Genomic DNA, 12,500 nt, shown 5'->3' on the forward strand with positions numbered 1-12,500 from the left:
TGAGGAGAGTGTGAGGAAGGGTGAGTGGGAAGAGTGAGGAAGAGTAGGGAAGAATGGGGAAGAGTGAGAGGAGTGAGGAAGAGTGAGAGGAGTGAGGAGAGTGTGAGGAAGGGTGAGTGGGAAGAGTGAGAGGAGTGAGGAAGAGTGAGGAGAGTGTGAGGAAGGGTGAGTGGGAAGAGTGAGGAAGAGTAGGGAAGAATGGGGAAGAGTAAGAGGAGTGAGGAAGAGTGAGAGGAGTGAGGAGAGTGTGAGGAAGGGTGAGTGGGAAGAGTGAGGAAGACTAGGGAAGAATGGGGAAGAGTGAGAGGAGTGAGGAAGAGTGAGAGGAGTGAGGAGAGTGAGGAAGAGTGAGAGGAGTGAGGAGAGTGTGAGGAAGGGTGAGTGGGAAGAGTGAGAGGAGTGAGGAAGAGTGAGAGGAATGAGGAGAGTGTGAGGAAGAGTGAGTGGGAAGAGTGAGAGGAGTGAGGAGAGTATGAGGAAGAGTGAGTGGGAAGAGTGAGGAAGAGTAGGGAAGAATGGGGAAGAGTGAGAGTAGTGAGGAAGAGGGAGGAGAGGGAGGAAGAGGGGGAGGAGTGGGGAGAGTGAGGAAGAGTGAGAGGAGTGAGGAAGGAGTGAGGAAGAGTGAGAGGAGTGAGGAAGAGTGAGGAGAGGTCTTGTCTTGGACGTGTCTTTGTTAAATTTTATTTTAAAAAAATAAAACAGAGTAAAAATGCAATGAAAATACAATGACTATGAATGAATGAATGAATGAATGAATGAATGGATGTCAGTGTGCTACCTGTTTGAAGGTGCCTCTGGCAGTGAGCAGGTAGAAGATCATGTAGGCAGGCACACAGATGAAGGAGGAGACCCCGATGCAGTAGCCCAGGACGGTGGTCCAGGGTGGGTAGTGGTAGTCAAAGAGCCGCACCTCCGGAGGGAAGGCCAGGAAGCTGATGATGATGAACTGGGGAGAAGAACCAAAGCAGCGGACTCTAGTTTACTCCCGAGTGTGTGTGTGTGTGTGTGTGTGTGTGTGTGTGTGTGTGAGATGGCTGACCAGCAGGAAGCAGGGACAGATGGCCACCCAGCACAGCCTCCAGAAGCAGCCTGGGTAGAAGCCCAGCATGAGCTGGATGTCACTGCAGAAGCGGTTGGTACCTGGAAGCAAACAACACACGCGTCTTCAGACGAGGTGTACAACTATCAGTTACCAGCGGTGAGGCCTCCAGCGTGAGTTCCGAGTGGAACCAGTGGTCCACCACTGCAGACGTCTCCAGAGGAAGACTAGTGTAAACCCCCCCCAGAAGCTCCGCCAGCAGACTGAGGACAGGCGTCAGTGGTTACCATAGAACCAGGAGACGGCCACCACCTCCAGCAGCACCACGGTGATGACGGCCGGCCCGGTGGCGTACTCCTCAAACAGCTTCACCACAAAGGCTCCGCCCTGCACGACAACAGCAGAGACGCAAAGACAAGAAGAAGCAGGAACAGTTTGCTGTTACTTCACCGTGACTCGACAAGCTTAACGATGAGGGATGCACCGATACCAGCACTGGTTATCTGTACCCATACCAGGGTGGAAGGCTCTACTGGTACTGGTAAAAGTAGGTGCCGATACCACGGCACCAATGCAAGCTGTATATTATATGACAGTTTTGTGTTGTTTTGTGTTTGTACTGCAGTGAAACTTGCCACAGTCGTCCCATGTTCGAGAATTGCGTTTCTCAACTGGTGGGTGGCAACCCAAAAGTGGGTCGACGGGCTGTTTTGTTAGGGTCGGAGGCCTTATGAGCAGTATTCTCTAATGTGTAACGGCCTTATCGAGTGCTCTGTGTCGTAATGGATGAGTTCTGAGAGTTCTCAGAGTAGCGCTACTCTGTACTGGTACCAGTCTGTACTGGTACCAGTACAGTGTAGCGCTACTCTGTACTGGTACCAACAGAGGGTTGGCTGCCTCCCAGAGTGACGCTGCGCCTGTGAGTGGGCGCCCTCTCTCTCTGCTGTTGTGTAGCGGTCACTCACATAGGTGAGTGTGGACAGGGCCCCCAGGTAGCACACACACACCAGGCCCAGGACAAACTTCTCGCGCTTCTTGACCAGGACGTGAGGGTACTCGTCCAGCATGGCCGTGATCACCCCCTCCAGGCCGGCAAACTGCACAGCGGGAAACAACAAGCACTTTGACGCACTCACACCAGGTGACGTGTCTGGTAGTAGCGCAGCAATCACAGTACGAAGAAGCAAGAGAGTGTGGAGGTATCATGAATTAGGAGTGCCTTATAAAGGCGTTATAATGCCGTTATAAGGCATAATAACACATGTCGAATGTTCATCGTGATGTCGGACAATTTATGTCAACATTTAGAAATAAGAGGGTAGGTGTAATGTGTTCTGAGCTCATCATGCATAATGTTTTACAGTCCTGGATGTTATTACCATGTTGTAACGACCAGTTCTCAGGAAAATGATTTAAAAGGAAAACATGAGTGCCTTTATAAGGCTTGTAAAGGCACTATAATGCCTTTATAAGGCACTCCCAGTGCATCATACAATAGACCTTCATGGAAAGTGCCACCAAATCATGAAATCAAGAAGAGAGCAGTTATCAGGACAGTTTGTGTTTAATATCCTCAGTCATAAGACGGCGAGGCAGAGCGAGCACTGATTCTTCTACTGATAATCAGCTTGATCAGAGCTGCTGCTGCTGCTGCTGCTGCTGCTGGTCTCTGCTTGACGGATAATAAAAACAAGGTTGAGGAAAGATTATATCCTGTCCTGTTTTATTATGATTGCTATCCCTGGCTGTCGCGCAAACTGAATCGGTGAGGTGGTGAAGTTTGTGAAGAACACACAATGATTGGACGACTGACGGAGAAGCACCTCCCCTGCAGCTGTCAATCAACAGAGGTCAAGACAGATTAAAGAGGCAGCACCAAACTAAACAATATTTCCCTGAAAAAAATTATTTTCTTTAAACCCAATAAAATATTTATTTGATCAACTTCTGTATATGGGTCTCAGTTTGATACACAGCGTTTCTGAACTCGTGGGTCTCAAAAATTGTATTTTCCATATATATATTTATGGAAAGAGAGAGAGGGAGGGAGAGAGAGGGAGAGAGAGAGAGAGAGAGAGAGAGAGAGAGACAAACCGTGCTGTCCAGTCCCAGCATGATGATCATGAGGAAGAAGATGATGGAGAAGAACGTAGCTGCGGGCATGTTGGCTATGGCCTCGGCGTAAATGATGAAGAGGAGGCTGGGACCTTGAAGAACGACAAGGAGAACATCAGGAGGAACATCAGGAGGAAGTGTTCTGATCTACAGTGTGTGTGTGTGTGTGTGTGTGTGTTCCTGCGTGGTCCTACCAGCATCCTTGGCCACGGCGCCCACCTCTTGCTGCCTCATCTCAGCCATGTAGCCCAGCACGGTGAAGATGACGAAGCCAGACAGGAAGCTGGTCAGACAGTTGATAGAACTGGTGACCAGAGCGTCTCTGTGGTGGAGAGATAAGGAGCTTCAGTGGCAGGAGGACCACCAGTGCACCACCTCGGAGCTGGACTGGAAACGAAGTGGCGTCTTCTTAAAGGTCCAGTGTGCAAAATTTAGATTCATTTATGATTTTTGTATTGGTAAAAACTTAACATACTGCTCAGAAATACAGTAATAACAGTGTGTAGTGGCAGTATACACTGTTAGCTGCCATCCTGCGCCAGCATATTTCTAAGGAAGCCTGGTGTGGACAATCCAGCTGCCTGGCAGCAGAGTGTTTAGTATTTAGGCTGAACACTAGGGGGCGTCCTCAAATAAACCAACCAAGAAGAAGAAGAAGAAGAAGAAGAAGGTGGAGCAGGTATCCAGGTTTGGGTGCACAGGGCCACCGTAGTTCACTGGCAAGTTCAGGACAGGGAGAGAGAGAGAGTGAGGGACAACTGCAATCTAAAATGTAACCACTTGATGTCGCTGCTGCTTCTTCTTCAAAAATCTCCAAATATTTCCACACTGGACCTCCAGTGAGCAGTGAGGAACATGTCTTCCTACTTGTAGCAGTTGTTGTGAAAGGGGTTGTAGCTGGCGAAGGCCAGGAGCACACCGAAGCCGGGGCCCAGTGAGAAGAAGATCTGAGCCGCTGCATCGATCCAGACCTCAGAGAGTCCAAGAGCAGAGGGACACAGTGAGCCAAAGATCTCACAGACAAGAGTGAAGACTGGAGACTGGAGACTGAAGTTGAGATGTTCTTACGGTGGTGCTGAGCAGCTTCTCCCAGTCAGGTTTGAGATAGAAGACCACGCCCCTCCAGGCCCCTGGCAGAGTGGCCCCACGGATGAGAAGCACCAGGAGGACCACGTAGGGGAAGGTGGCAGTCACCCAAACCACCTGAAGAAGAAGAAGAAGAAGAAGAAGAAGAAGAAGAAGAAGAAGGGGGTGAATAATCCAAACGGCAGCTCAGTCTCAGCCAATCAGACCACTGCTATCATGGTCACAGTCAGGGTCAGGGTCATGTTGGACTTGTTACAACGAACAAGATCATCATCACGCACACACAGCAACATAAACAGGAAGAAGGTGCGCGAGCCACGCCGGCGCTCCCTATCTTCTGCTGTTACCTTCCCAGACGTCTTGACTCCCTTCCAGATGCTGAAGTAGACGATGGTGAAGATGAAGAGCAGGCAGAGGGCCAGTTGCCAGCTGACAGAACCCAGCTGGTGGAGGCCTGGAGAGAGGTGGACCTGCAACACCTGGCGGCTGCAGGGAGGAGGGGGTTGGGGGGGTGCAGAGAGGGGTAACAGTCAGGTAGGAAATAAATATCAAATGCATATTGAGAGTAAATGACGGTCAAATTAAGGAAAAAATGAAGAAGAGAAGTCAACAAAAAATTTAAAAAAGGAAAAGTTTGTTGGAAAATAATTATATTAGATACATAGATAGATAGATAGATATTAGATGTGAAAGTCTCACCAAAAAGAAGGAAGGTAAAACAAAAATTTGCGTGTTTAAAAAATGAAAAATGACAGGAAGAAAGAAAAGTGATCATTGATTTATAACGTTTGACTGTGTTGGAATGAAAGAGACAAACGGAGCCTCTTGGCTGCAACCAGAGCCAGTGGTGAGTCCAGCGGTGCTCCCGGAGAGGAGCTCCAGCAGGTCAAAGGTTAAGTACACAACTCTTGACTGATGGTGAAAAACAGGAAATTCTGGCGCCAGAGCGACTGCTGGAATCTGCTCATTTTCAACGGGTAGGAAAAGTCAAGTCAAGTGGTCCAACCCGTGGTTCTGTCTCAAAGGAGGGTCGGGGCTGCGGTGTGAGGAGCCGCCGCTGATAAGAAGCAGCCAAAGGCAAAAAACAATCAGTCATGTCCTGTCACATGGTATCATCGCCACACTGTACAAGCAAACACGAGCTCGCTGAGTGACGTCAGTCCGCCAGGAGTTGTGAAATATGGAAGATAAATAATCAGAGCGAATCCAGCGAGACCGCTGGCCAGTGCGTTGGGGGCAAACAGCGGCTTCAACGAGGTCGATGGGGAGGATTGAAAATGAAACAAAGCACGCAAAGAGAGCTGAACTTGACCCCCGTGTCTTCTCTGTGAAGGCTTTGGTTGGCATCTCAGTTCAGCAGCGAGGGCTCTCTGTCATGTTCCTGCCCACACAAACACAAAGCTTTCACTACCATGTAGAGTGAGTAGAGTTATGAGACCATTGAAAACATCTCAATCCTTCCTGGAAGTCTTCAGATGATAGCCCCCCCCCCCCCAGCCACTGATCTGAAGTCACGGCTCAGCGTCTTGGCTCAAGGGCTCTCGGACCATCGCAGCCTGTGGGAACCATCAAGCCTCCACCTTCTGGGTGACGGAACGCAGTTCCTGGAGAGTGAAAGGACTCGGTCCCGTTCAGTCCACCGTGAATGAACACACCTCACACAAACAGCACCATGGCTGGAGACTCCTCCCAGCACCTTCATGTAGGGAGCTGGTGCAGCAACACTCCAGTGTCCAGTGGACATCATCACTCAGTGACTGAGGACACTGCTGCTGTCAACACTCACCATCAGAGGAGATCTTCAGAGGTTCCTCAGCCAAGGTTCTAATCAGTCCACCAACACTGAACCGTGAGAGCTTCAACTCTGCTCCACCTGAACACTGTCACTGACCCATCACACCAACCGGACCATAACCAAGCCTATGGAGAACAACTTGATCATATTTACGGGTACGTTTAGAAGACCTAGCCGGCCCTGACGGCGCCCCCCCCCCATCCCCCTCACTGGAGGTCGAACTAAGCCTTCGCCAGCAACCGACTCACGTGTAGAACTCCTCGGCCGGAGAGGTGGAGGAGTTGGACCAGGAGACGTTGTGGTCGGTGGACATGTAGCTGTTGCAGTTGGCTGTGTTCCAGCGGTTGTTGCAGTTGCTCCAGGGCAGCGTGGACTGGAAGGACGACAGCAGGTAGTACAAGGCCCAGGCCATGATGGTGTTGTAGTAGAAGGCGATGTACAGCGCAATGATGCAGATGGCGAAGCCGATCCCTGCGCAAGTGCAAAAAAAAATAATATATATATATATAAAAAAAAAAGAAAATCACGTTAGCGGCACAAAAAAAGCCAAAGCGGATCGAGCGCGAAATTCAGTGTCGTGGTCCAGACTGCACCGAACCGAGACCAAGACACCATCAAGACTAGAGAACATCGAGATGGAGACCGGACCAAGGCTGAAGAGATCAAGGGAAAAATAATAACAAAACAGAAAAAAAAAATGACCACTATCTTTTTTAGAGTGGCAACATCTCTGTTCAGCAAGGTGTCTTTCAATCATTGCCTTCAACATTTTGCTGCTTTGCCAAATATTTTCAACCATTTCCAACAACTTTGCTTCATAACATTAAAAAAAAATCAATGAACAAGGAATAAGGGGTCCGGGTGTCACTCTGGGTGTCACCACCAGAGTGTAAAACAGCAACAGCTGGGTTCTTTTCTGTTATTATCGTGTTATGACAGTGTTGGCTGAGTCTCCACTGGTCTGGTCCAAAAAAAACCCAGTCCTCCCAGTCCCAGACCGAGACCAGACCCGGTAAAAATGCGTCCGAGTCCAAGACCTGAAGGCCTGGAGACCTGGAGACCAGGAGACCTGGAGGCCTGGAGACCAGGAGGCCTGGAGGCCAGGAGACCTGGAGACCAGGAGGCCTGGAGGCCTGGAGGCCTGGAGAGCAGGAGACCTGCAGACCCGGAGGCCTGGAGACCAGGAGACCTGCAGACCTGGAGGCCTGGAGACCTGGAGGCCTGGAGGCCTGGAGGCCTGGAGACCAGGAGACCAGGACCACCCTCCAGGACTACAACACCAGAGGAATGAAACTGGTCTTCTTCTTCTTGACGAAGCCTCAAGGCAACAGTAAGTGAGTTCATTGTGTGAAGCTGCTGGAGTGGAAGCTGCTGTCAGTCTCTCAGCAGACCTTCAAATATCGAAATAAAAACCCCCATCAGTGGAGTTTTAAGCCAATTCAAGTTACAGGTGGAGAAGTGCATGGCATTTCAGAACAAGACAATTTACATCCTATCAGATTTCTCAGCGTTTGGCATTTGGGATGGAAATGTGACTATTTACATAACAGAGAATCCACCACAGGACGTAGCAGACACTATGGATGCACTTCAAGAGCTGCTGCAGGTTCCAATCTCAGCTCCTTGCCGTGGCTTTGCTTCCCTCGCTCCCCTCCCTCTACCCCTTTACCTTTGAATATGGGGCAGATGTGTTTCCAGATGGAGATGCAGCCGCTGTGGTGGAACTGGCCCAGCGCCAGCTCCATGTAGAAGAGAGGCACGCCGCCAAACACTGCCATCAACAGGTAGGGAAGCAGGAAGGCACCTGGGGGGGGGGTCATGGAGTCAAATCATTGCACTCATTGGAAATACATTGGAAATAAAGGAAGGTTGGAATGAAGGAAGCGACACGACACAAGAGCACAACTCAACAACTCAACAGAGAGCAGCAACAGGTGGAGGTGGAGTCACTTCAGAAGTTTCATATCACACAACATCACATCCATCCTTCTACACACATATTGCATCATCAAGCTGAGTTGCGCATGTGCACTTTTGTATCTGTGTGCGGGTGGGCCACTGTGTGTGTGTGTGTGTGTGTGTGTGTGTCACCAGTGAGAAGATAAGAGGTGATTGAGCAGCTGCCTGCCAGACAGGTTATTAAGGGAGGAGAACGGGAGGGGCGAAGCCATTCTCATAAAAAAGCACAATTAATACTGTGGCCTCTATCAAGCGCCCACCCCCCACCACCACCACCACCACCACCACACCCCCGACCCCCCCCCCCCCCCAGTCCTGATCTCCACTGAGAACACAGGAAATTGCAAAGATTTTATTATTGCAAATTCAATAAAAGCACAAAGGCCTGTTTTCTTCTAGGTGAGGACTGCAGTTACACAGCAGCAGTACCCCCCGCCCACCCCCCCCGCGCCCACCTAAACCCCACCCACCGCCCACACCACACCCCTCCCTAGCTTTCGCAGACAGCTCCAGTGTGAGCCGGTACCAGCTGATGTTGGTCCTCAGCCATCTTCTCCTCCTCCTGCGTCCCTCGCTCAACACGAGGATCTTCTCTGCCCTCCTTCAAGCAGGATCTCCTCTGCAACATCTCACAGTTCTGAAGCCGAGGTCCTTTCACACCATTCACTGATCGCGAGTTCATTGGTCCAATTCAAATCGCCTCCACAATCTTCTCAAGCATCTTCTCTTTAATGAAACTTTGGCCCAGAGACATTTTTTGTCTTTTTGTTGATTGTGGACTTGTGTGTGTGTGTGTGTGTGTGTGTGTGTGTGTGTGTGCACTCTACAAGTGTGTGTGTCTCATGATTTTTACCGTGAGTGTAAACCCGGTTGGTCAACTTGAGTTGGTTGCTCTTCCAATCCAATATTTCTCCACCGAAATAAAGAATGGAATTTGTGTTCTGCTGATTACACACTATGGATTTTCTGCCCCCCCTCCTCCCCCACCTCCAGTTCCCCTCCTCCACCACCGTATTCCCTCCTTACCTCCACCGTTCTGGTAGCAGATGTAAGGGAAGCGCCAGACGTTCCCCAGGTCCACGGCGTAGCCGATGACGGAGAGTAGGAAGTCCATCTTCTTGCTCCAGGTCTCCCTGGGCCTCTCCAGGCTGGTCTGCTGGACCACCAGAGTCCTGAGGCCCCCCAGAGGAGCTGAAGAACCCAAGGTGGTCCCTCCAGAGGAGGTGGTGGCACCAGCAGCAGCAGCAGCAGCAGCAGCAGCAGCTCCCTCCTGGAGAGTCTGAGGGGGGGAGACGGTGAAGCCGTTGGAGACCTGCTGTCCCGACTCTGTGCTGCTCCAGTTCTTCAGCGGTTCCTTCTCCGCTGGAGGAGCCTCGGACGGCGTCGCTCTGCCGTCTCCCGACTCCTCGGCCACCAGCTTCTCCCTCTCGTCGTCCCTCTGGGCCTCGTCCTTCTCCGCGGGCGACACGCTGGCCATCATGATGTCTTCGGCCTCCATGGTTGGGGGTTGTTGGGAGTGGGTCGGTGGGTTAGAACTGCCTGGAGGTTTCCACCAACGCTGAGGGAAATGCGGCGCTCCGGTCTGAAATGGAGCCCATCGGAAGGTGAAACAGTTGGTCGGTGAGAGTCAAGGACGAACGCGGCTCATGGGTTATCCCTGCAGCGGCTCCCCCTGCTGGCACAAGTGAAGGAGGGAAGAAGGAGAGAAGAGAGAGAGGCGCGCAGTGAGGGCGTGGAGATGTCCGGGAGTTCCGAACACAAGGAGCGAGGAAAATAAACCCAGAAGAAAGACGTGTGTGAACAAGATGTGGACACCATAAAAAGTGAGGAGAGACTCGGACTCACTCCTCTTCCTCCTCTTCCTCCTCTTCCTCCTCCCACCAGCTCCTCCTCCCAGACGCTCAGCGGTGGAGGAAACTGCAACACACGGAGAAGAGAGAGGAACAATCGGAAGGTCGCCACGACTTCGGAGTTCTGTGCGACGCCACGAGACAATGGAAGCCGAGAAAACGTCTCGTTCAGTGACAGTCTAGACCAACGATGGGCAAACTGCGGCCCGAGGGCCAATATGCGGCCCGTTAAGATTTTTAACCCGGCCCACCGATATTAAGAAATGATATTGACAGTCAGGAAGTCTGAAAATAGCTGCATTTCCTTCATGTTTTCAGTGCTTTCAGACAGGTTTTCTCCATAACACTCCATCCATCTGCTGCTGCTCCACTACCCCCCTCTTACATCATCAGTCCACATGAAACCAACTGTGGCTGCTGGCTTTTAAACACTTTGGCCAGTTTGAAGTTTCCTCTTCAAAGAGCAAAGAAATGAACAGAAATTTTACCAAACGTTGGACTGAAACGATTAGTTTTGGATTTCGTGAACTCGGCTTTCGAGGAGGGGCGGGGCCAGGAGAGGAGGGGCGGGGCCAGGCCGTCTCTTGCCCCCATGTTTCCTCTTCTTCCTCCTTCTTATCTGTGTATTAATTTGTGGATTTCTCCTTTAAATTTGATTGAATTTATACGCTGTACAATTTAAACAGAATACATTTCTTCTATATTCACACTCACATATATAAATGTGAATATAGATAGATAGATAGATAGATAGATAGATAGATAGAGACTTTATTGATCCCTTTGAGATGACTCCCTCAGGGAAATTAACAATTATAGGTGTATTTTACTTTTCCAGACTTTGTTTCATGAAAATATGGCACACAAAAGTCATTTAAAAAAAGTGCACAAATTGTGACTGTATTTCAATGTATTTACTGGTCTAATGAGTGAGTATGAAGGTTGTATTGTTCATTCATAACAGTTTTCACATCATCTCAGCGTCGACTCCATCAGCCAGAGTGGCGTCACTAAACAACCCCGACAACCACAAGTCCTCCTTCAGTGTTTGCATCCAGTTTTGCCCTGCAGCAACGAGGTTGTCGGCTGTGCGTGTGTGTGTGTGTGTGTGTGTGTTCTATCTGTGTCCTCCAACATGACTGAGACTTGAAGATCGCTGGAGGAGTGGAGACAGAAGATGGAGGGATGTGAGTTTCTCATCATCACTGTGAGATTCCTCTGAGGTCAATCTTGATGGTCAATGACCCTGCAACCATCATGTGTGGGATGACACGCACTGCACGCAGTTGGATTTTTTTTTTTTACTTTCATTTTTTTTTTAAAGAACCCAAATTGTTTTGTCGCTACATGAAGACAAACTCGAAGCACAGATTTTTCAAATGAAGGAATTTTGGCAAAAGCGGGATAACTATTTTATTTTTTTTGTTCTATGATAAAATCACATGGTCATTTGCAATAGATATTTAAAGCGTGTATTATAATTTTTTTCTATTATGAACAACAGTGAATAACCGAACAACATCTCATGTATTGGCGAAGATCTCGATAAGAGAGTAAACCAACTGCACAAGGCATTCAAATCAAACCCAAACTCCCCCGACGCCTCCAAATAGAAGGAAAAAAATACTTTCTGTCAACAGAAGAGCAAATTTCATTCTCTCTTTAAATAGAGAAATGGATTTTAAGACAGTTGATAAAAAGAGGACAAAGGAGGTTATTAGCAGGAAAAAAAACTGGAGCACCCAAACTCAAGTGGACAAATCAGGTTTAAACCTGAGGTCAAAATCCTGAGACGCAAACACACAACTCAACAATCACCAGAAAAGACAAAAAAAAAAAAAGAAAAAAATGGCCAAAGTTGTATTTTGTACATTACCTTCAAACAGGAGAAGTTTCTGAGGAACAGAAAAGAGAAGCAGCAGCAGCAGGGGGTAGTTGTTGTTGTTGTTGTTGTTGTGCAGTGACGGCGGCGACGGACAACTTCACACAATCCTGCGACGGCGGCCAAAAAGGAAAAATGAAATAAAAAGTTGTGAGAGAGACGGAGGGATGGATGGATGGAGGGAGGGAAGGAGGGATGGTGCAGGCTGCCTCTCCTCCCTCTGCTGCTGCTGCAGCCTCACCAGCTCCCTCACTTCTTCTCTCCTCCTCCTCTCTCTCTCTCCCTCCCTCCCTCGCTCCGTCATTGTTCCTCTCTCACCACACACACACACACACACACACACACACACACACACACACTAGGGTTAGAGGTGTGTCGAAGCAGAAGATCCCAGTTATGCTGCGCAATAAAAACCTGCTCGTTTTGATTGGCCAATCAGAGCAAAGCTTGTAGCCGTGTGCAGCTGGAGGAGCACCAGGCACCAACTCACTGCATCAACCTGACCTCAAGTTTACATCCCAGGTGTCAGAACTGAAGCGGAACACCTTGTGAGCTTCCAACAGGAGAAGTTGGAAGTGTTTTATTCCATTTGCTTCCGTAATTCCTTCTTTATTGCTGTTCAGCAGTTGACCAGTAGCAGTTAGAAGCCGTGTCATGTATGTGCATATTCCAAATAAATAAATAAATAAAAAAGCTTCCTGCTACATTAGATAGATTTATATAAAACTATGAATCAACAATAACACAAATAAGAAAAAGCAAAAGACATCACAA

General features: G+C 49.3%; 1 protein-coding gene and 1 long non-coding RNA gene across 3 annotated transcripts in view; both read right to left on the reverse strand.

Annotated features, from left to right (window-relative positions):
- The window catches only part of slc6a4a (solute carrier family 6 member 4a), an 11,679-nt gene extending 1,748 nt beyond the window's left edge, over window positions 1–9,931 (reverse strand). Inside the window, exons 1-13 of one of the 2 annotated variants that reach the window (XM_076015212.1) lie at window positions 9,810–9,931; window positions 9,021–9,666; window positions 7,705–7,839; window positions 6,284–6,506; window positions 4,588–4,726; window positions 4,223–4,357; window positions 4,022–4,125; window positions 3,349–3,476; window positions 3,134–3,246; window positions 2,005–2,136; window positions 1,327–1,426; window positions 1,040–1,140; window positions 779–946 (exon numbers count right to left, since the gene is read on the reverse strand). In XM_076015212.1, coding sequence (XP_075871327.1) covers window positions 779–946; window positions 1,040–1,140; window positions 1,327–1,426; window positions 2,005–2,136; window positions 3,134–3,246; window positions 3,349–3,476; window positions 4,022–4,125; window positions 4,223–4,357; window positions 4,588–4,726; window positions 6,284–6,506; window positions 7,705–7,839; window positions 9,021–9,492 — 1,950 coding nt within the window. In that variant the 5' untranslated portion in view covers window positions 9,493–9,666; window positions 9,810–9,931. Of the gene's footprint in view, window positions 1–778; window positions 947–1,039; window positions 1,141–1,326; window positions 1,427–2,004; window positions 2,137–3,133; window positions 3,247–3,348; window positions 3,477–4,021; window positions 4,126–4,222; window positions 4,358–4,587; window positions 4,727–6,283; window positions 6,507–7,704; window positions 7,840–9,020; window positions 9,670–9,809 lie in introns of both variants that reach the window. The other variant, XM_076015213.1, reaches the window with a different exon arrangement.
- Window positions 9,932–11,444: 1,513 nt separating this feature from the next.
- LOC142881144 (uncharacterized) overlaps window positions 11,445–12,500 on the reverse strand; it is a 12,587-nt gene continuing 11,531 nt past the window's right edge. Inside the window, exon 3 of the long non-coding RNA XR_012925514.1 lies at window positions 11,445–11,836. This is a non-coding gene — a long non-coding RNA (uncharacterized LOC142881144). The remainder of the gene's footprint in view (window positions 11,837–12,500) is intronic.

The sequence above is a fragment of the Nelusetta ayraudi genome, unplaced genomic scaffold (assembly GCF_046127955.1).
Source record: "Nelusetta ayraudi isolate G7.1 ecotype Tasmania unplaced genomic scaffold, CSIRO-AGI_Nayr_v1 ptg000182l, whole genome shotgun sequence".
In the NCBI taxonomy this organism is placed as follows: domain Eukaryota; kingdom Metazoa; phylum Chordata; class Actinopteri; order Tetraodontiformes; family Monacanthidae; genus Nelusetta; species Nelusetta ayraudi.